This window comes from Physeter macrocephalus, chromosome 11 (genome assembly GCF_002837175.3).
Source record: "Physeter macrocephalus isolate SW-GA chromosome 11, ASM283717v5, whole genome shotgun sequence".
NCBI classification, from domain to species: domain Eukaryota; kingdom Metazoa; phylum Chordata; class Mammalia; order Artiodactyla; family Physeteridae; genus Physeter; species Physeter macrocephalus.
Window position 1 is genome coordinate 145,428,823 of NC_041224.1, and position 21,313 is coordinate 145,450,135.

Genomic DNA, 21,313 nt, shown 5'->3' on the forward strand with positions numbered 1-21,313 from the left:
AGGGTACCACACCTCCTATCAAGGTTGCAGCTCCGGCCTTTTCTGATGAGCAAGGAGCTTTTGAGGCCACGGTGGAAAAAGCAAGGCCCAAGCCTGCGGAAGTCCTCCATGTCTGCAAGAACCAGGTGGCTGAGCTGGAGCTGTGGCTGCAGCAAGCCAACGTGGCATTCGAGCCGGAAACGTTAGATGCAGACATGCAGCAAGTGGTGGAACAGCAGCTGGTAGGGTGCCAGGTAAGCCTAATGGGTCTGAGCTCATGGTCTGCCTCTTCACCAATCACCTTCTAAGACTATGTGAGTTTCTTTTAAAGCAACAGTGTGATTCTTCCTGTTACTGTGACCCCTATGTTTATCTTGGCCTCAACTTTTTGTTCTCAGGATAGTTCTTTGAAATGATTTATGTAAGCAGAGTATTTGGGGAGATAGTAGTGGGTAAGATCTCAGAATCTAGAGTTCAGATCCAGTCATTAACTGTGAACTGGTAGGAGTTAACTTCCCACCTCATTTTCTTTTTAGAGTACGTTATCTCCTAAGACTTTGTCAGGATTAAATGAGATAAATTATCTAAATCAGTGTCTGGTGTATGAAGTATATATAAAGTGCTCAATAAATACTAATTTTATTCATAATATTAAATTCTTTGAATTTTCATTCATCAGAAATGAAAATGAATATCCTGATTTGCAGGATTGCAGATATAATATAAAAGGGCTTTGCTGCCGTGTTATTACAAATGCTCCCGCTGTTGCTGGGGAGGGGCAGCAATGTAAACTTCCTTGCCTGGGAGCCATTTTGAGTAACATTTGCTGGCACAGCCCAAAGGTTGGGATCTCTGTATCCCTCCAGGGAGGGGCAAGGCTGAAGATACTGCAGGAGCATAACTGATCGACACGCCCAACAGCCCAGCCCAGCCCAGCCCAGCCCAGCCCAGCCCAGCCCAGCCGAGGCGCCTCCCCCAAAGGCACTTAAGACCTGCCTTGGCCAGATTGGCTCGCTTGCAGTGGTCCCAAGGACAAGGACTTCCTCTCAGAGTACCCCAAGTCACCGGCCAGCCCACAGGGAGCTCCACCCACTATATCCCATTATGGGGTTGGGGAAGACCCACCTTGGCCCGAGGCTGGCACTCCTCCCCTTTTTCCATTCAGACCCACAGTCTTAGAACATCCGGTGCCTGTCCAGTGGGACCCAGGTAAGCAAGCTGACTTCCTTCCTTGGGCAGCTCAGCACTTCTCAGCCAAAAAGTCAGCTCCAAGGGCGGATTCACTCAAATACTGGCACTACTACATGACCTAGCTGATGTGGCGCTTGAGAGTCTGAAGACAGTGTAATTCAGCACAGAGCAGTGCTACTCTAACCTGAACCTGCAGTATTCCAGATGTTGAGACCTAGCCACTTAAGGCCATTCAGAAGCCATCTGCCAATTGATTGTCCTGCTGACTGGGTAGACTCCCAGAGCCAATTCCTTGATCATTACCAGAATCTGGTCCTTGGGCCACTTGTAGTGAGTTCAAGGATGTGAGGGCTGCTCAAGGGAAAAACAGGACGGCAAGGTGGCAGTAGCTCACAATGAGTTTTCTTGAGCAGCGTTTTGGTGGGACCTGGAGGGACTGGAAAGTCTCTCACGGCGGGGGACCTTCCAGAGGCTTTGGCAAGGAGTCAGGGTGGGACCACCACCCGGAAGGGGAGAGACAATGGAAATCCCAGGAGATGGGCAGTCCAGAGGGGCTCGTGTCTAGGTGATGCCAGAGAGCTCTGAAGGACAGCAGAGGCTGGGGTCTTTAGAGCACCAAAGTTTGTCTTAACCACGGCTAACAGATATGGGGGTCCAGTTTTGAGTCTGGCACTAGCGAAATGTGAGCTGATATTTCTGCTGTGAAGAAATGAACAACATATGGGTCAATATACAGGGGCCAACTTTGGCTCATTTATATAACACCATGACACATACAGTTTAACTTTGAAACATATAAAAAGCCTTACAGTGGTCTGTAAAAACACTGAGTTGCCAGAGGGAAAATGTCCAAAGGACAGGAGCAAACAGATCAGTCAAGAAAAATTTATATTTGGTAATTTAATATTTGAGAAGAATGTTTAGCCTTGATTATTAAAGACATGTGAATCAAAACAGCTGTTGTTTTGTTCCTACATTACCTTGACAAAAATTATATCATCCTGGAAAACTCTGGAGAAATAGATCCACTAATGTCTGTCTGATTGGTTCAATGTTTTGGAAAGTCAGCTGTCAGCAGATAAGATGTCCGTCTTCTTTGACCTAATAATCCCATTACTTTAAATTTACCCTCTGAAAGTAACCCAAAAGGAGAAGAATATTTATGGCTTCATTGATTACAGAAGTGAAGCACTGGAATCAGTTTAAAGGCTTAACAATAGGGAGATTAAGAGAATTATAGAGTATTGACTTGTGGCTATTAAAATAGGAATCATGAAGTATATGTATGTAGACACATGAAAATGTATACATAAAATAGCTAAATGGAGAAAAAGTGCAGAATTATAGTATACTTTGTTTACAGCCACTTTAAAATCTTTAAGTACATATTGTTTAAGCTTAGAAGAGTCTATATATAGAGGATACAAGTAATTTGCTTGAATGGAGAAGTTATAAGTATGTTATGTGAAAATTTATTTTAAGAATAGAGTTTTTCCTTAAGTTTCTCTCAAAGAACTGAACTTGTTCATAGTCGCCCAAGCATTCACAGTGCCGGCATGTAAGGCTGAATGCTGCTGCTACACTCGTGTGCCCAGCCAGTTGACATGACTTTTGGGGCTCCTGAGCCCCAGGAGAGGGCAAACTTCATCTGTTAGGAGGAAAACAATGATGGTGACTTACTGGGAAACTTACTTCATCCTCCTGATTTATTTTTAGATCCGGGTGTAAGTTGGCCAGTTGTATCAATGACTAAGTGTTTTAGGTTCCAAATTATGTCTTCTGTAGCCATCTTCTGATATTTGGGAAGCTTATTTGGCTTGAGAAAGCGAAGGAAAAGAGCAAAGGAAAGAATTTTCAAAGAATTCTTTTTTTATTACTACTCAGCACTTGGATTGCAACAGAAAAAGGTTAGGAAGGTGGGGAAAAAAATAATAGTTGGCACAGACTACGTATCAAGCCCTGGCCAAAGTATGTGGATTTAACTCTAGCTTCTCAAAGTGACCTCAGGAGGTAAGTTCTGTTATTATCCCCATTTTATAGATGACTAGAGGCACAACCATACAGTATAAGGTGCCCAAATTTTCCCAGCTATGAAGTGGCACGGCTGGGATCCGAACCCAGGCAGTCTAGTTCCTGTGTCTGTGGTCTTAACCACTATGTTATAATGGATATATTAAGCTCTGTTTTCTAAGGTGAATATAGAATCACTTGTTTTAGATTATTTTACAACCGATTTAGATTATTTATTTACAACCAATTTGGAGTTGGTTTGGTTGTACCCTTATGGATAAACACAGGAATTATGTAGAAGTTGTTTTTCTTTCCCCAGGGTCCCTTCCAACTTGTGTTTCTAGGACTTTATATATACACTTAGGTAGAGAGAGTGAATCTAACTTATTTTGGACTGTAACACTTGTTCAGGACCAAACCTATGATTAATTAAATGATTTTATTTCCTAGGCTATGCTAACAGAGATTGAGCACAAGGTTGCCTCTCTGTTAGAGAATTGCAAAGATCAGGGCCTGGGAGACAGTGGAGCCACTCAACAGGAGGCTGAAGCACTTTCCTTGAAACTAAAAACCGTGAAGTGCAATTTGGAAAAAGTCCAGATGATGCTGCAGGAGAAATACAGCGAGAACCAGGTAAAATATGACTGTGTATAAACATGTATGTAGATACATGCATGTGGTAGATCCATCAGCAAAGAGCTCTGGGTGGAGGTAAGGAAACAACTACAGAGGAATTACAGTAAGTAAGGAAGAATTATGCCTCTTAAAACTGTAAGGCTTGGGCTTCCCTGGTGGCGCAGTGGTTGAGAATCTGCCTGCTAATGCAGGGGACACGGGTTCGAGCCCTGGTCTGGGAAGATCCCACATGCCGCGGAGCAACTGGGCCTGTGAGCCACAACTACTGAGCCTGCACGTCTGGAGCCTGTGCTCTGCAACAAGAGAGGCCGCAATAGTGAGAGGCCCGCACACCACGATGAAGAGTGGCCCTCTCTTGCCACAACTAGAGAAAGCCCTCACACAGAAACGAAGACCCAACACAGCAAAAATAAATAAATTAATTAATAAACTCCTACCCCCAACATCTTCTTTAAAAAAAAAAAAAAAAAAAACTGTAAGGCTTGGTTCCACTGGCTTTTGTCATTGGTTTCATTTTGCTGTGTAGTTTTCCCATCTGGGTTGTCTTTAGTGATGGTGTTGGTTTGGTTAGAGTTGGTTTGACTGGGTTGATTGTTCTTGCTGATCATGAGCTCTCTGTAAGCCTTCTTCATAAAAGAAGGATATATTTTAAAGGAATTGTGTGACTGATTGACTGGAAAAATGAAGCCTTTATAGATAAGATTAAAATTTGACAATCAGAAACACAAAACCTGTTTCCAGGGTACTTTTTGTTATTCATTTATAAATATTCACATATACTGATGAAAGTATCATACAGCTAAAGTATGCTGTGACTTTTAAAAGCATTCTGTATATATAAATGCAAATGTTCATTTTGTGAGTAGGATCTTACTATGTAAGATTTGCATCCATACTTATGAGTTGGTGGTTTCTACTTAAGAGGGCTTACATTCACAGAAATAAGATTGGCTACAAATACACAGGCTGTATGGATCCCCTTTTATCCTAGTATGTTCTCTCTCTTTTAAAACAACTACTTATGTTTTAGACATAGGGGAAATTTGAGTTCATAAGCATAATACCATGTCTGTTTTTTATATCTGTTTTACTTTGTCCTCAGTAAAAAAGTGCAATAGATTTCCTAGCTTTTAGTAACTCATTGGATGAGTTAAGTTGAGGAATGATAAAACGACCACTTCATCAAACATAGTGGTTTTTGAAGTTGTTATGAAATAAGTACATTAAACCGTAGTGTATAATTATTGTAATTAACAAAATACAGTCATTTACTTAACATAAAACTTTTCCATTGTGTAGTCGCATTATTAGAATTGAAATAGGTCACCATTTTAAATAAATAGTCTGCCATCATAAAATGTTTTGCAGCATTCTACCATGCTAAAGAAATCTTCCGAGCATCAGAAAGTTCTCCAACCAGATAACCTTTCTGAATTTGAATCTATTGTAACTGAAAGGCCACAGTTCAGCAGACAAAAAGATTTCCAGCAGCAACAGGTAATTTCAGCCCCAAACAGTTATAAAGATAAGAGTAAAGCTTTCTGTATGGAATGTCCCATTGAACTAAATACTGAAAGGCCATTGGAGTGTTTTCTTACGTGACTGAATAGAAAGTGTGATGTGTGAGTGTTCCTGTGTGTGCAGCAGCTCTGAGTTTTGAGCGTTTACTGCAGTAGCTGCTTTGCTTTCATCTGCTGCAGTTGGGGATATTGGAACTTGGCTGCCTTATAAACTTGCATCTTATATCAAACTAAGCAAATATCTTTAGGGTGAACTTACCTCTGTAACTGCAACACTTCTTTCCCTATTGTTTCAAAATGTGTTAGGATATTTTGGGTGGTTTTCCATGTGTGTAGCATATATTTAACAATACTTGGTCATTGTGTGAATATTTTAAATAAGTTTTTGAAAAATAAAAGTTAACGAGAACAAGCAAGCAAGAAAGAGTAATAGTAAATAATGATTTAGGAAGTGATTCCAAATCAGCTGATCTCAACAGAAGAAACCCTTGGGTACTGATTGAAAACCTTGATTGATTGGACTATTTTAATCTGATTCAATTATAGGTTCTGGAGTTAAAACCAATGGAACAGAAAGATTTAATCAAATTCATAGAATTTAATGCTAACAAAATATGGCCTCAGTATCGCCAACATGATAAAGATACAACTCAGACATCATCTGTGAGGTAAAACATTTTTAAAGAATCGGACATTCGGTAGTATTGTGGTTGGGAGAGTTAACAGTGTTTCTTTTAATATCACTTATAAAACATTGTCTGAATGTAATAAAATTTTTGTATGTTGATTATTCTTTTCACCTTCTGTTTTCCCTTAAAAGCAGTAAGGCATCTAGCCCTGAAAATGATGCTCCAGACTTGATCTTGTCAACCCAGGGCCAAAGTGGAGATAAATGGCAATATTTACATCATGAACTTGCATCAAAAATTCGGCTTCCCCTGCCTCAGCTTGTGCAGCCCCAGGTCAGTGTGTATGTGCACACAGTGTAAATAAGTGTGTTTACCTTTGAAAATCCAGCGAGCATTCATTAAACACACATGTATGTTCTGCATTATTTTCAAAAAGCAGTTTATTTATTTTCAGAAGGCAAAGATGCCAGGTGGATTTTCTTACTCAGCTGTCCTCTTTTCATCTTCCTGGAAATCTGCATTAAGTGCTTCCCTTTTGTGCTTCTATAGCACACTGGGCTTCCCTGATCATAGCTCTTACTATTCTATACACCTGCGTATTTGTCTGTATTCTCCATTAGATGGCATGAGAAGAAAGACCATGTCTGCCTGATTCACGTTTGAGTGCCTGGCACAGTAATAACCGGAACATCAAAAAATCTTGGTTACTATATGTTGAATGAATAAAGGAATGAATAATATATGTAAAAAAATACTTTGAAAATGATACGTTGCTGTATGAGTGTCATTCATTCATCAGAATATTTTTATTTGGCATCTGCAGTGTGCTGGCCCCTATGCCAATGGTACCTGTCTATAGGTATTCTCACCAGCACGCCTTATCACACCTGATTATTGCCATTACAAGGGTTTATTCATACTGTACCAGCTACTGATGGATGTCTCTCTAACCAGGGAGCCCATGAGCAGAATAGCACTGTTGCTCCCAGAAATCAAGCTTCTGCCTTTAACTTTGCACTCAAACCGCCGGGACAAAGGTTTTCAATGGTTTCCCAATTCCCCAATCTGGTGGGAACTTTTCTGTTCTCTTCTACTCTACCAAGAACCTTATTTGACCAATTAAAGTTGAATCAAATTCATTGGTAGGACTTTAGTCTTGCTTTCTCCTTGTCATATACACTATAACATGTAATATATCATTTTTTTTCCAGCAATAGAATAACATCCCTTGTTCTCCACCCTTCCACCCAAGCGGAGTCATCCACCATCCCCCTCTGTTCCTTTATATATGTTAGTTTTCCAATTTGGGAAAGAAATTAACTCTGAACCATTCTCCCTTCTGATGTCACAGCTCATTTTCAGTACTTATTTAGTTTTTCAATAACAAATCAAGATGCAAATCTGTCCCTGGAGGTGACTGTATTCTATTCTAAGAGTTGGCTGTATGCCAGGAGTCTACCAATAAATGGGAAAAGAAACAGCTAACCTTGGAACACAGATAGATAGCATCCTTACAATTTGAAAGATTAGTGGTTTTATTCTATTTTTCAAATTATACTTTGTTTCCCCTCGTTTTGTTATCTAAATGGACCTTCAAGTGTCTGTGTAAAGCCTGTCATGACTTTTCAAAGCTGTCCAAAATGTTTAAATTTTAATTTAATTACTTTTTTCTTATAAACGACAAGATAGACAAAAAACACTTTCCAAGAAGGTAAACTCGGAAGATAGCATGTTAAGGCATTTTTGATGTTTTATGTTAACATTCACAGGATCTCAAACTCTTTGTAATATGGTTTCCCTTTTTCAAATAGGTTGCCACAAATATGAGTGTTCTACCCAGTGTGAGTATATATAACTTTAGATACCCAACAACTGAAGAACTGAAAACTTATACCACCCAGCTTGAAGACCTCCGTCAAGAAGCAAATAATCTTCAGACACAGGTAGCAGCTGCATGTTATATATTTTCCTCATTGCAATAACAAAAATGAGGGGAAATGTGATATTGTAAATTGGTCTTAATTTTCTTTACTGAACAAATAATAGGACACATAATGGAATGAGTTCTAGAATTGCAAATAGGATTTATCTCTCTTACTGAGGCTGGTAAATTTGGTAGTGGTTGCGTAGAATACCATGTGCATAGGCTTCTAAACCTGAGTCCAGGATTGGCAGGAACAAAGGTCTTGATTGATTAGTACTGTCTGCAGTGGGGCTCTGGGATTGCAAGGGTGAGAAGGGAGGGAGGGAGTAGCTGCAAGGTTTCCAACCTTGAGTAGGCTTAACACTGAAGCGGTGTGCGGGATAGCTTAGGTACCCATCAAAGAACAGGGCAGGAAACAGCCCAAATTGGGGTAATCAGTAGCTTCGGCAGGCTCCTAATTTACTTATAGTCACCATGCCGTACCATGCCTACCTTTAAGATGTTGTACCTTTTTCTAAGGAACCCTTCAACTTTCTTGACTTCTTTTCCATCTCCAGGCCATACCTGATTTCATAACCCACTTTCTCCTATGTTAAAATATGGGAGGCGGAGAACAGTGGAAAGAGGGATAGTGTGATTTATCTGGGACCACGCTTCCACCTGGATGGCCCCACTAAAGAAGTTCTTCATCTTTTGATTTACCTTTTAATTCCATTCAGTAGTCAACTCACTACCTACCACTGAGTTTCTTAAACTTGTTTCTCTCAGAGTTAACATCTTAATTTTGTTTATTTATTCTGCTACCTAGTTCACAATGCATTTGAAATGACTAATTATTTAAAAAAAAAAGCATAATGTAAATTGTAAACTATAATGGAAACCAGGGAAAATGTAGGCTTAGGAAGGCGAGGAATCTTAGTGATTTTTATTTTTCCTTTGCTCCTCTTGATTTAGGAAAACGTGTCAGAAGAAACATATGCAAATTTCGATAAGAAATTACTTGAACTCTTTCTGACCCTCAGTCAGTGCCTGGGCAGTGTGGAGGAGATGCTGCAGACCCCTTGGCTCTTGAGAGGGGATGTCGGTGCCCAGCAGGTGCACTACGAGGTAGGGAGCGTCCATCAAGCCCATGTGTTGGCCATTACCACAGGCAGCCCACTAGTTAACTAGAGCTGAAACCTCTCAAGGTCAGACCTTGTTCACAGTGTCTTTCTTCCTCTCCACTTTGCAGACTCTGGCTCTTGAGTTGAAAAAACTTTGCTTAGCTATGAGTGACAAGAAGAATGATATTTCAAAAGCCATGACTTGGCCTGGCAAGAACGCCAGCCTGTTCCTTGACTGTTTTGATAACCTCCAAGTCTACCTGGAGCACATCCAGGCTACAACTGCCTCTAGGAGCAAGTCCCTGAAAGCTGGCCTCGACTATAACCGCAGTTATCAGGTATGGGTCTGGGCGCTTGGCTGCTTTGGCACTGTTTTAGGTCATCGCATGGACCTCTAATATCCATTCATTCCTATTCCTGGCAGCATTCATGAGTGGGAATTGCTAAGGAAAGCGATGACACTCTTTCTATGAAGGTCTTTAAGTTAGTTCAGAAGCTGCTCATGGTGGGAGACCATTTGAAAGTGAGGTCCTTTCCAAACTCTCGGGTATGAATCTATTAGGTTGAGCTAAAGTAATGTTTCTTTCCTGCATTACATTCAGCCACTTAAAGAGCGTCACCTGGCAGGATTTCTAGGTAAGGGGAGCCATTACAGTTTTTGAGCAAAGGAATGACAGTCCATGTACATTTCCGGCAGACCCAGCTGGCAGTTGTCTAATGGGGATTAGAGCAGAGACTTGAGGCAGGTGGACTAGTTAGGAAGCTACTAAAAACTATCTAATGAGAGAGAAATGAAACAGAACATCACTTAGGAAGGAGTCTTGCCCATAAAATCAAACCTGAATCTGATCAAGCCTCTAGAATCCAAGTCAAATAGACACAAGGGAGGAACAGGTTGAGCGGCACCGAGGGAATGCAGTCAGCCAGGCCCAGGCAGTGGCAAGCTGCATAGAATGTGTGTATATGTGCTTTTTTTCCACGACCAGCCCGCCACCCTAACACCAAAAAATCCAAAAAAAACAAAAAAAGAGAGAGATGGGCAGGGAGCCTGCAGATTACAAGGGACTTAAGACACTTGTTAATCCATTGCAGCCTATTGGACCTCATTTAGATCCCGGTTCCAACAAACCAAAAGGAAAAAGTATAGGCAATTAGAGAAATGTGAACCCTGCCTAGACAGTTAATAATACTAAGGAATTATTATTGATTTGTGGTATTTTTAAAGGGAGGAATCTTTATCTTTCAGGAAATACATACTGAAACATATACTAGTGAAATAATATGATATCTGGGATTTGCTTCCAAATAATCTGAGGGAAGGAAGGTTAGGTACAGTCAAGAAAGCTCAGGGGAGGGTGCAGAAGACAGACGACCAGCCCCAAGTCAGTAATTGTTAAAGCTGGATGGGTGTTGGGAATGCAGGGATTCCTCCTATTTTGACATATGTTTGAAATTTTTTATAGCACAGAAACTGAAAGACAACTGAATTTTTAAAAAGGTACTGAAGGCCTAAGTGAGATTCTCACTGTTTCCTGCATTTATCTTTTTATACAGAATGAAATAAAACGATTATATGATCAACTTATTAAGAATAAAACATCTTTACAACAATCTCTGAATGAAATTAGCGGCCAGAGTATTGATGAACAGCTTCAGGTAATCAAGTCAAAATAATTCAAACTGACTTAACCTTGAACCAGAGAGTCTTGTGTATAAGCTGTGTTTCTGAATCACTTCCCGAAATATAAGTTTGTTTAGTGTTGGGAAGGGTATTGAGAAATGAAACCCTCACCCTCTTTGTAGGAGTGCCAATTAGTCCAGCATCTAGGGATCATTTGGCTACATATCAAAACTTTAAGCCTAAATGCTCTTCCATACAGCAGCTCTTTCACTCCATTTATCCAGCAAGTATTAATTGAGGACCTACTATGTTCAGGCACTTCTCTAGGTACTAGACTTGCACTTATCCTAAAGAAAAAGGCAAGTGCATAAAGAAAATATGTTTATGAATATTCAAGGATGGACCTAGCTGCACTGCTTGAATTAAAGACTCTAAATAGCCCAAAAGTCCATTAAGAGCAGACTGTTGCTAGAGCAGTGAGCAGCCTTACAATGGCATACTATATGTCCGTTTAAAAGGCTCCAGATACGTTTGTACTGATGTGAAGAGATGCTGAGGAGCTGATAAGTGAGGAATGCAAATTGCAGAACACAATGATGTGTGCAATCTGTTGTGTTTCAGGATGTGCACTATACCTCTACTCAGTACATGCTTTGAACACATTAGGAACAAACTGTCAACTGTGGATCTTTGGGGAGAATGGAGAGGAGAGAAGTGGGACTTTCACTTTTCCCTTAATTCTTTTCTATACTGTTTAATTCTTTTTAAATGAATATGTAGACTCCTTATTAAAGGGTTTTACTTTTTTGTATTGTCTCTCGCTTTAGAAAGCAGATGCATATACAGTGGAGCTGCAGAACTCTGAGAGCCGAGTGGCCAAACTAAGAGACGAAGGGGAGAGGCTTCATTTACCTTCTGTTCTACTCCAGGAGGTTTACAAATTAGAGGTATGTCTGAGCAGAAGACATAACTATGGATTATAAAGAGTATGACTCTTACAATTTACTCTTCATGAATTACTATGATTGTAAAGAGTAAGACTTTTTTCTTCTACCAAGGGAATTTAGATATGTTCTTCATTTGGGTTATTTTCATGGTTGGGTGGAAAAGTCTGTGCACACCTGCTCTTTCTTTTCAGGATGTACTTGACAGAATGTGGGGAATCCTGAGAGCCAGGTACACAAAACTCAGCAGCCCTTTCATCACTGAGAGCCAGCAAGATGCTTTGTTGCAAGGCATGGTAGAACTGGTGAATATCGGAAAGGAAAATCTTGCTCATGACCACTTACAACAAACCAAAAGTAAAGTTGCCTTACAGGCTCAAATACAAAATCACAAGGTAAGACACGTGGGTCAGATCACCTTTTCATAGACTTTAAGTTTTTCTGAGTGTGAATTAAGAGCATCCGTTTTCTTCCTTGGTGAAATTTACATCATTCCTTCATTCTTTTAACTAACATCTATTACAGTGCTCAGTGTGTACCAGGAACCCTGCTAAACTTGTAAGAATATGATTGTGAGTGAAAACAGACATAGTTCCTAATACTTATGGAGCTTTCAGTTGATTGAGAAGACATATTTGTCAAGGAGTCATTCAAACAAATTTAAAATTAAACTTGGCATACACACTTTAAGAACATTTAATAGAGGGAATTGAATTCGGGGGTTAGGAGAGGCTTTACTGAGAACTGAAATCAAAAGAAATATTTAAATTACATAAATGTATGTCTAGCGTAATGCTACAATAAATCCTTTTGTTTTCCATTCATTTCATTAAACAAAACCTCATGATCATCAACAAGAGATATGCAGTAATTAAGTGCTGATAATAAAAATGTATAAGACAGGGCTTCCCTGGTGGCGCAGTGGTTGAGAGTCCGCCTGCCGATGCAGGGGACACGGGTTCGTGCCCCAGTCCGGGAAGATCCCACATGCCGTGGAGCGGCTGGGCCCGTGATCACGTAACGCAAAAAAAAAAAAAAAAAAAAAAAAAAAAAATATATATATGTATATATATATAAGAGTTCCTGCCTTCAATAAGCTGAAGTCTAGGCTTTTGATTAAGTAGACCTTAGTCTAAGAAAAATTCAGAGGTAAATATTGTATAAAGGATGGCAGGGAAGAGGAGAAAATATATTAACTGATATATACAATGTGTCAGACCTTATGCTAGATGCTTTTATAAACCCTTCTATATATCCTTTTCAAGGAACAAGAGAAGGGATTCACCTAATAAGTCCCCCCCAAACAACTAGAGGCAGCAGCCAACTATAAATAGAGAGCCATGTGAAGGAAAGCCTTCCTCTTTAAAGGTCTTAAAGTGCTATTCTGGGAGCTTTTACCAACCAGAATCCCAATAGACCCCATCAGCGAATTCCCTTTAGTTAACTATTTTATTGTGTAGAAGTTAGAACCAGAGTTTAGGAACCCCTGGCTATTGAATATGTGAGTTTCTTGGGCTCACACAACTATCCATCCAATTTATCATCTTGAAACTAATTAGCCACATCAGTGGCTTTACCACTTTTTGTAACCACTTTTTGTAAAGTTTCTTAAAACTTGGAATAACTGATATAGGAAGATCTCACTGGAAATTTAAATTGACTAATTAATAATGTTTGCCCTTTAATATGGACTATTTTGTGGAAAATATTACCTAGGGTAATTTTTCTTTGTGATTTGTTAAAATTCCATTCATACTCAAAGACTATGGACAAATAGACAATTTTTATTTCGTTTTCTCGTGTGTTTGACTCTACATGGCTGTCCTGGGATTTTGGATTAAAAAGTAAATGACACTATAACATGTTGAAGTAACTTGAATTTTAAGATTTTTCACAATGTAAAAATAAATAAATATTAAAATCTTCCTCATTTCGCAGCTTTTTTTCCAGAAGCTTGTTGCTGACATGCTGTTGATCCAAACATACTCCAACAAAATGCTTCCCTCTTTATTGCAAAAGAAAGAGACATTTTGGGCAGAACAAGTAAAGGAAGTTAAATTACTAGAAGAAAAGTCACACCAGTGTGGAATAAAGCTGCAAAGTTTATTGCAGGTATGTGGCTTTCATAAATTTTGTACTTAAGCCAGGAATTCTGGATTTTCAATCATCACCTCTAGGTTCGAAAACAAGTATCTGGTTATTATTAAGCAGTAGTTAAGTGGGAACCAGCAGTGAGGAATGTGGAATCCTGTTCCAGCTCTGACTGCTACTCCCGGAATGAAATATTAGCTGAGATTTCTTATATGTTGGTTAGGGATGGCACAGCATCTTTCTATCTTCTAGGTTTGTGTACAAATAAACAAAATGGAAAGCACTTTGAGATCTTGAATGAGATCATTTGATGAAATAGTCAGTGGTTCAGAAATTGTACATCCCAAAGAGGACAAGCCCAGATGTTCTGTTGCTGAAGTGGGTTCATGACAGTCCTGTCCCGATTCAAAGAAAAAAATTAAGCTTACATAAAGCTATTTCTCAATTTTAAGGTTTATTTCCCCTTTAACTTCTTAAACACGGTGGATGTTAGCACATAAAGGAAATAAACAAAAAACAAAGAAATATTCAACTTTTTTTTTTAATTTGTTTTCTTTTTGGCTGCATTGAGTCTTTGTTGCTGCATGCAGGCTTTCTCTAGTTGCGGCGAGCGGAGGCTACTCTTCATTGCGGTGCGTGGGCTTCTCATCACATTGGCTTCTCTTGTTGTGGAGCACGGGCTCTAGGCTCACAGGCTTCAGTAGTTGTGACACGCGGGCTCAGTAGTTGTGGCTCGCGGGCTCTAGAGCGCAGGCTCAGTAGTTGTGGCACACGGGCTTAGTTGCTCCGTGACATGTGGGATCAAACCTGTGTCCTCTGCACTGGCAGGCAGATTCCTAACCACTGTGCCACCAGGAAAGTTCCAGTATTCAACTTTTTAATGTGATAATAAGCTATAGTATTATTTTATGCTAATAAAAGTAATTTTCTAGTTAGTGTGTCAAGTTGATATTTATAGTAATAGTTCATTGTATTTTAAAAAAAGACTCCATGAGGGACTTCCCTGGCAGTCCAGTGGTTAAGACTCCATGCTTCCACTGCAGGGGACACAGGTTTACTCCCTGGTCAGGGAACTAAGATCCCACATGCCCTGTGGCACAGCCAAATAAATAATAAATAAGTTAAAAAAAAAAAAAAAAAAGACTCCATGAACCCAGTGAGTGCCCCTAACAGCCATGTCACCCGCTGTTTCACTAGCTATGAGAATTACTAAGGTGGTTAATTTTCCAGCAGGTAAGATTTCATGTCCCTAAGTCAGCTCTATAGAGCGCTGAGACCCTAGGGGTGGGCTTCTATGGAAATGGAGAGAGCTAGGACAAGGCAGACTCAGGCTAAGGCAGTAGTTACTCCCCTGATGAAGCGTAAGCCCGTAACTTCTCAAACAGCTTCTTCAAGCAGCACGGTAGGGTCACGGTTTGGGTCATGTTTGTTGGGTAATGTTCGCCGGACTGGGGGTTGGAGCAGGGAGCATTGGGAGGAGCCTAACAGAAGCTTCTGTTGAAAAAGACTTTACAAGTTAGCCCCTTCCTTTCCAAGTAAGAGAAAGGCTCTGAGGTCTCCACAGAGGTGTATGCTGAGAGTATCGCTTTAAATTAATCCTATTATTCCCTACTCGATTTGACGAGACAGGCATAAAACCCTAATACCAACTGGATTTTTTAAAACCTTCTCCACAAAGCAGTGGAAGTGGAGTTGTTTCCCACCAGACACTGAGCTCTTACTAGGGTGGGTTATATCTCAGAAACCCCTGGAATCTGTGCTTTAATTTTGTACGGTCTCAGAGTTCATCTTTGTTTTTAGGATTAATTTTGTCATTATCTGGAACTACTCTAGAAAAAGCCCCCTGCTGATCATGTGTTCTTAATTCTTTAGAAATGGGAAGAATTTGATGAAAACTATGCATCTCTTGAAAAGGACCTGGAAATTCTTGTATCTACGTTGCCCTCTGTGAGTTTGGTGGAAGAGACGGAGGAAAGATTAATGGAAAGGATTTCATTTTACCAGGTATTTTGCTTCCACTTAAGCCGTCAAAGTCATTGTCTGTAGCACTTTGTGTTTTTATTGTGTTTTGACTAAATTACTTGACTTTGAAGGTGAATGATTTGAATTGAAATGAAATATCATTCCTCACACAACTCACAGTGAGACATATTTGGGGAAACTGCAGATTTACTTGTGGGCTTCTTGACATAACCACGTGTCTGACATGGGGTCGGGACCTTGGTTTGAGTCCTGGCTCTCACTTATCACTTCGTCAACTTTCTGTCCCTAAGCCTCAGTGTCTTTATCTGTAGCATGTAGGTAATCAAACTGGTGCTACCAGTCTCTGGAGGTGGATGTCAGTGGGTGGGGACATGAGCTAAAGTATGGGAAGAACTTTGTAAACCACGGGCCTCTGAACATATTTTTAGTTTTATGACAACAGTGAAGCCCTGACTGGACATAGCCTATGAGACAAACAATAATCTGTTACCTGCCACCAGCGTTATAAAGAGACTTCAAACTTGAAATTTTTTCTTGTGTAATGTTTGATATTGTTATTATCAAAGTCTCTGTGTCTCAAATTTCAATGCCATAGAAAAGATAAAACCTTAAAATGGTTTCAGGTGGTGTTTAGAACATGACCAACAAGATAAAAACAAGTTTTAAATATTTTCTGCAGAAACTGAAAATACTTAGTTTTAACTTTAGAATGTATGTGGTCAGAATCTGAGTTGGGCAGCTAGAGGTTGCTATCAAATATCAACTTTAAAACTTCAAAGGCAGGTTTGTTGCTAGACCAGCCTGGATGGAAGAAGAAGGCGTGGAATACTTGGCAGGGTCCCACCATTCCTTGGAGGCACTTAAGCTCCTGTAAGGAACATTTTCCAGAGGCTGGAATGCTGTAGTTATGCTCTCTAGGTGTCTTGAAAGCTGCCATTGATCTCTTTGCCATCTTGTCATATTGAGTCGAACTCAGAGATAAAGCTGAATCTTAAGGGGGCGGGAAGCTGCTCTTTAATTCTTTGTTAGCCTAGGGGTGCAGAAGGTGCCATCTGAACAGCTGAAAGAATGCAGCTGAAAACAGATCGGTTTTAAACCTTATTATATTAAGAAACAGTTCATATTAGCCAACCTGATAGAAGCCTGATTATTTCCCCAAGAGTAGCTGTATACCTTAAACTATAACCTGTGATTCTGTTAAGTTTGAAATATTTTAAAAATCAAAATAATTATTCTAAGACTTTTAAATACATTTGCCAGACTAAAAGAAGACAGATATCTAGTAAAGCCCATCTCACTGATAGCGTTCCTTAGGTCGTTATCGTCTTCTGCGTCATGGAGAGGTTTGTGTGTATCTTGATCAGGGGACGTCTGTGGGCCGGGAATGTAGGGTCATTCCGTTGCATGGCCTCTGGTGTTGAACAAGCCGTGTTCCAATGCCGGTTGATACCTCATTGACCGAGTGACCAGTGCAGTCTGACTCCCATGTATAAAATGGGAAAATTAAAACTTCTCAGATATGAGGGCAACCCATGAAACAATAGCATTTCCATGTAACTGTAACAAAAGATTTTTTTTTTTTTCGGTACGCGGGCCTCTCACTGCTGTGGCCTCTCCCACTGCGGAGCACAGGCTCCGGACGCGCAGGCTCAGCGGCCATGGCTCACGGGCCCAGCCGCTCCGCGGCATGTGGAATCTTCCCGGACCGGGGCACGAACCCGTGTCCCCTGCATTGGCAGGCGGACTCTCAACCACTGAGCCACCAGGGAAGCCCAACAAAAGATATTTTGGAAAAAAAAAAAAAAAAAAAACACAAAACTTCTCAGAGATACTCTTAAGATGAAGTATCTCACACTGAAGCCTTAGAAAATTAGAACCTTTTTTTTTTTTTAAACTAATGTTGGACATTTTATTCTAGCCTGTGGACTCGGGCAGGCAGAAGGGGTTGCAGCTAGGAGTGGTGGAAAGGGCATTGGAGGTAGACTTTTTTATTAATTTTTTAAAATGCTTAAGTTAATTGGAAAATAGCAAATGTTCTGTTTTGATCATAATTTATTTTTTAAGATTAAATTTAAGTAACTGTCAGGATATGTGTCATTAGCTGAACCCAACTGCAGAAGATAATTGCCTTTAGGCAGAGTTCTCTTCAGGGGGTCATTGCATTTGCAGTTCTGAAGAATTTTTTTTTTTTTTTCATGAAGTTGAATTAGCAGTGTGTTGTTTTCATTTATTCTTCTAAAATCCTCTTCTTTTCTCCCTCCTGAATCCTTATATCCAGAAGACTCTCAAAATGAGCTTTTCCCCCTACTGTTTAGGTCTAAAAGATGATAAAGAAATGTTTTCTTATTGATCCCCTTCATACCTAGGCCGCAATGTAAAATGCTTCCAGGTGCCCAGGCAGGAGAACAGAAATAAGGGTCACTGACTGGGTGGACAGTTGGAGGGCCGGTGGGGACAGTGGTGGAGGAGAACCCAGGAGAACAGCCTCTTCCAAAGGAGCATGCTAGAGCTTCCTGTTTTCCCCGAGTCACAGGAAATCTTGATTTCTATGTAAAATTTCTTGATTTTCAGAATAAACTTTAGGTCACACAAAACCTCTCTGCAAGCTCAGTGTGCCCTGTAGACCATCACCTTTTTAGTTTCTAGGTGAAAGAAGTAACGATCAGATCTAAATCTGTGAATTTTCATTTTATATTGCATGTATAATCTGTGCAGTAGAAATGCATTGGACACTCTCATTGTGAAAGATAATTAATAATCCATTAATCATGTTTTTTCAGCCAGACTGCAAGAGTCTTGAGGGTTTGGAAAGTGTTACTGTTTCTTCAGTAGCCTGTACTGTAGGTTTTTCATGAAGTATTTGTGAATTGACTGGCTGATTTAATTTTTAAATAATTCATTCTATGACTTTATTTTTATCAGCAAATAAAAAGAAACATCGATGAGAAGCATGCCCGGCTTTACCAGACTGTGAATGAAGGCAAACAGCTGGTGGTCTCCGTGAGCTGTCCTGAACTAGAGGGCCAGATTGCAAAACTGGAAGAGCAGTGGTTGTCCCTAAACAAAAAAATTGATCACGAACTACACAGACTACAAACGCTTCTCAAGCATCTGCTCAGGTGTGGTTTCTTAGGGATTGATTGGCATCAGAAAAAGACCTCAGAGGGATTCTGCAGTCAACCAGATTTTACATGCCGTCCCCCTGTTGTACGGCTTTTGACAATCTAAAGCAGTTGAGTCCCTCTTCCAGGCTAAATGGGAACTAGAGGCTCTGATGCTAGTTTGCAAGACTCAGGATAATGTCTAATCAGTCCTGTGGAAACTAGGAATTATGTTATAAAATTATACACATGTTACCTTTATGCCATGATGTTGCTCTTTCCTACACTCTTCCAAAATTTTTTTAAATCTTAAAAATAATTTTAGCTAATGGAATAGTTTGAAAAAGTCTTTGGAGTTCTTCAAAGAATTTTTTTGCTTTAACTGATCAAATCTTAAAAAAAAATTTTTTTTTATTTTGTATTGAAGTATACTTGATTTACAATGTGTTAGTTTCTGGTGTATATAGCAAAGTGACTCATAATACATGTTCAGTAATATATATTCAGTTATATATATAATACATATATTCTTTTTCATATTCTTTTCCATTGTGGTTTATTATAGGATACTGAATATAGTTCTGTGTGCTTTATAGTAGGACCTTGTTGTTTATCTATTTTATATATAGTAGTATGTATTTGTTAATCCCAAACTCCTAATTTATCCCTCCCCATCCCTTTCCCCTTTGGTGGCCATAAGTTTGTTTTCTATGTCTGTTTCTGTATTGTAAATAAGTTCATTTTTATCATATTTTAGATTCCACATATAAGTGATATCATTATAAGTGAAACCCTTGAAGAAGGTAGAAAACATAGAACATTTAACCTCATTCTCTTTCCCACCTCTTAGGGAGGCTGTCTTAACCTAAAGAAGTTTAGAAGTTACAAGAGGGACAGCATTTTGCTTGGATATTTTCATTCCATCAGATAAATATATTGGCATCCAGCCAATAGCAATTTGCTATTATACAACTTATACCAAAGCTGGTTATATTTTTACTGTACACAAATCTATAGAGGACGTTTGATGAATAAAAATAATTTCTGTCCTTACCTGTGGGTTTACTTTTGTATAGCTGTAATAAACTTTTAAAAGACTATTTTAGACTTTAAAATGCCTCTTTGTTCTTGATTAGTCATTACAGAGTCGTAGAAAATGACAGGAGCATCAGATTTGGGACCTGGGATTAAACAGGGTATAATTCTTTAAAAAAATCATGATTTTTCTGAATAATAGGATTAGTCAACACAAGAAAATAAATGGTGAAACAGAAGAAAATATATGGGGGATGCATATCGTTTCTAATTTCCTTTCTCTCCCACTTTGCTCCTATTAGTTATAACAGAGATTCAGATCAGTTAACCAAGTGGTTGGAATCTTCTCAGCAAACTCTGAACTACTGGAAGGAGCAGTCCCTCAATGTGTCTCAGGACTTGGACACAATCAGAAGCAACATAAACAATTTTTTTGTAAGTTGTAATACAATATGCTCAGGTAATTGTTGGTTAGAAAAAAATATCGGGGGAAAATTAGGAGAGTTGGTGTGATAGTTTCCATAATCATTTGTAGATAAGGGGTAAAACTTGGGCTAATAGCAGCTGCATTCTTCAAACTTAGAACTTTTTGTTTATACTGTTGATTTATATGCTTATAATAATGATAAAGTATATTTTAAATTGACACTATAAAATATATATATATTTAAAACTTGCCCTGACATGGGGCATGTTTTACGAGTGTAGAAAATAACTCCCCTACCTGCCCCCTAAAACCTCACAGGATTATTAATTCATAAATGTTAGCTAATAAAGACATGGTTTTAAATTGTTATATACAGAATTGATGTTTCTACTAAAATGTTATTGTTCTGTTGTTTTAAGGGTTTTTTCTGAAGAAAAGAAAGTATTAATTTTGTGATATAAATTATACTTTGAGACCTTTTCGTCTTTTCCCTTAGTCTTTTCTCCATTTTTCATATTTTATAGCTATGATTACTCACTTTGATATTAAAATGTAAATATTTTAAAAATATACTTGGAAAAAACCTGTAAGTACCAGGAAAGAGTTCAGATATTTTAGTTAAAAATTTGTTGTGTTTAGTTCATTTAATATGAACTTAAAAAAAAGATGAACTTTGTGCTGTGTTCCATATTTTCTTTTTAGAGTTGAAATGATGATTTGTCTATTTTAAAAAATATTACTCCATTAGATTATAAGCCACTCAAGGGGTAGAAACTCCATCTCTTTTGTTCCCCACCGTATATCAAATGCCTGGAACAGTGCCTGACACTTAGCAGGAAAATGTGTGTGTGTGTGTGTGCATGTGTATATGTGCTCACGTGTGAGCACATATACACATGCACACATACATACATACACATATAAATATTTACTATTTGAATTGAATTCAGTTATTTAGTTTTGGACTCTAACCAGTTATTTTGACTCTTAGTTACTCCATGCCATATTTATTTATTTATTTATTTATATTTGTTTGTTTGTTTATTTGGCTGTGTTGGGTCTTCGTTGCTGGGCGTGGGCTTTCTCTAGTTGCGGCGAGCGGGGGCTACTCTTCATTGC

At 39.1% G+C, this 21,313-nt stretch overlaps 1 protein-coding gene across 8 annotated transcripts in view; it reads left to right on the forward strand.

Annotated features, from left to right (window-relative positions):
- Positions 1–21,313, forward strand: part of SYNE2 (spectrin repeat containing nuclear envelope protein 2) — a 326,063-nt gene that overhangs the window by 227,491 nt on the left and 77,259 nt on the right. For 7 of the 8 annotated variants that reach the window (XM_024133495.2, XM_024133470.2, XM_024133489.2 and 4 more), the window contains exons 66-80: positions 3–233; positions 3,631–3,813; positions 5,185–5,313; positions 5,883–6,004; positions 6,157–6,298; positions 7,777–7,908; positions 8,844–8,996; positions 9,121–9,330; positions 10,547–10,648; positions 11,441–11,560; positions 11,752–11,952; positions 13,496–13,669; positions 15,521–15,652; positions 18,554–18,750; positions 20,070–20,202. In XM_024133495.2, the coding sequence (XP_023989263.1) occupies positions 3–233; positions 3,631–3,813; positions 5,185–5,313; positions 5,883–6,004; positions 6,157–6,298; positions 7,777–7,908; positions 8,844–8,996; positions 9,121–9,330; positions 10,547–10,648; positions 11,441–11,560; positions 11,752–11,952; positions 13,496–13,669; positions 15,521–15,652; positions 18,554–18,750; positions 20,070–20,202 (2,361 nt within the window). The remainder of the gene's footprint in view (positions 1–2; positions 234–3,630; positions 3,814–5,184; positions 5,314–5,882; positions 6,005–6,156; positions 6,299–7,776; positions 7,909–8,843; positions 8,997–9,120; positions 9,331–10,546; positions 10,649–11,440; positions 11,561–11,751; positions 11,953–13,495; positions 13,670–15,520; positions 15,653–18,553; positions 18,751–20,069; positions 20,203–21,313) is intronic. The other variant, XM_055088521.1, reaches the window with a different exon arrangement.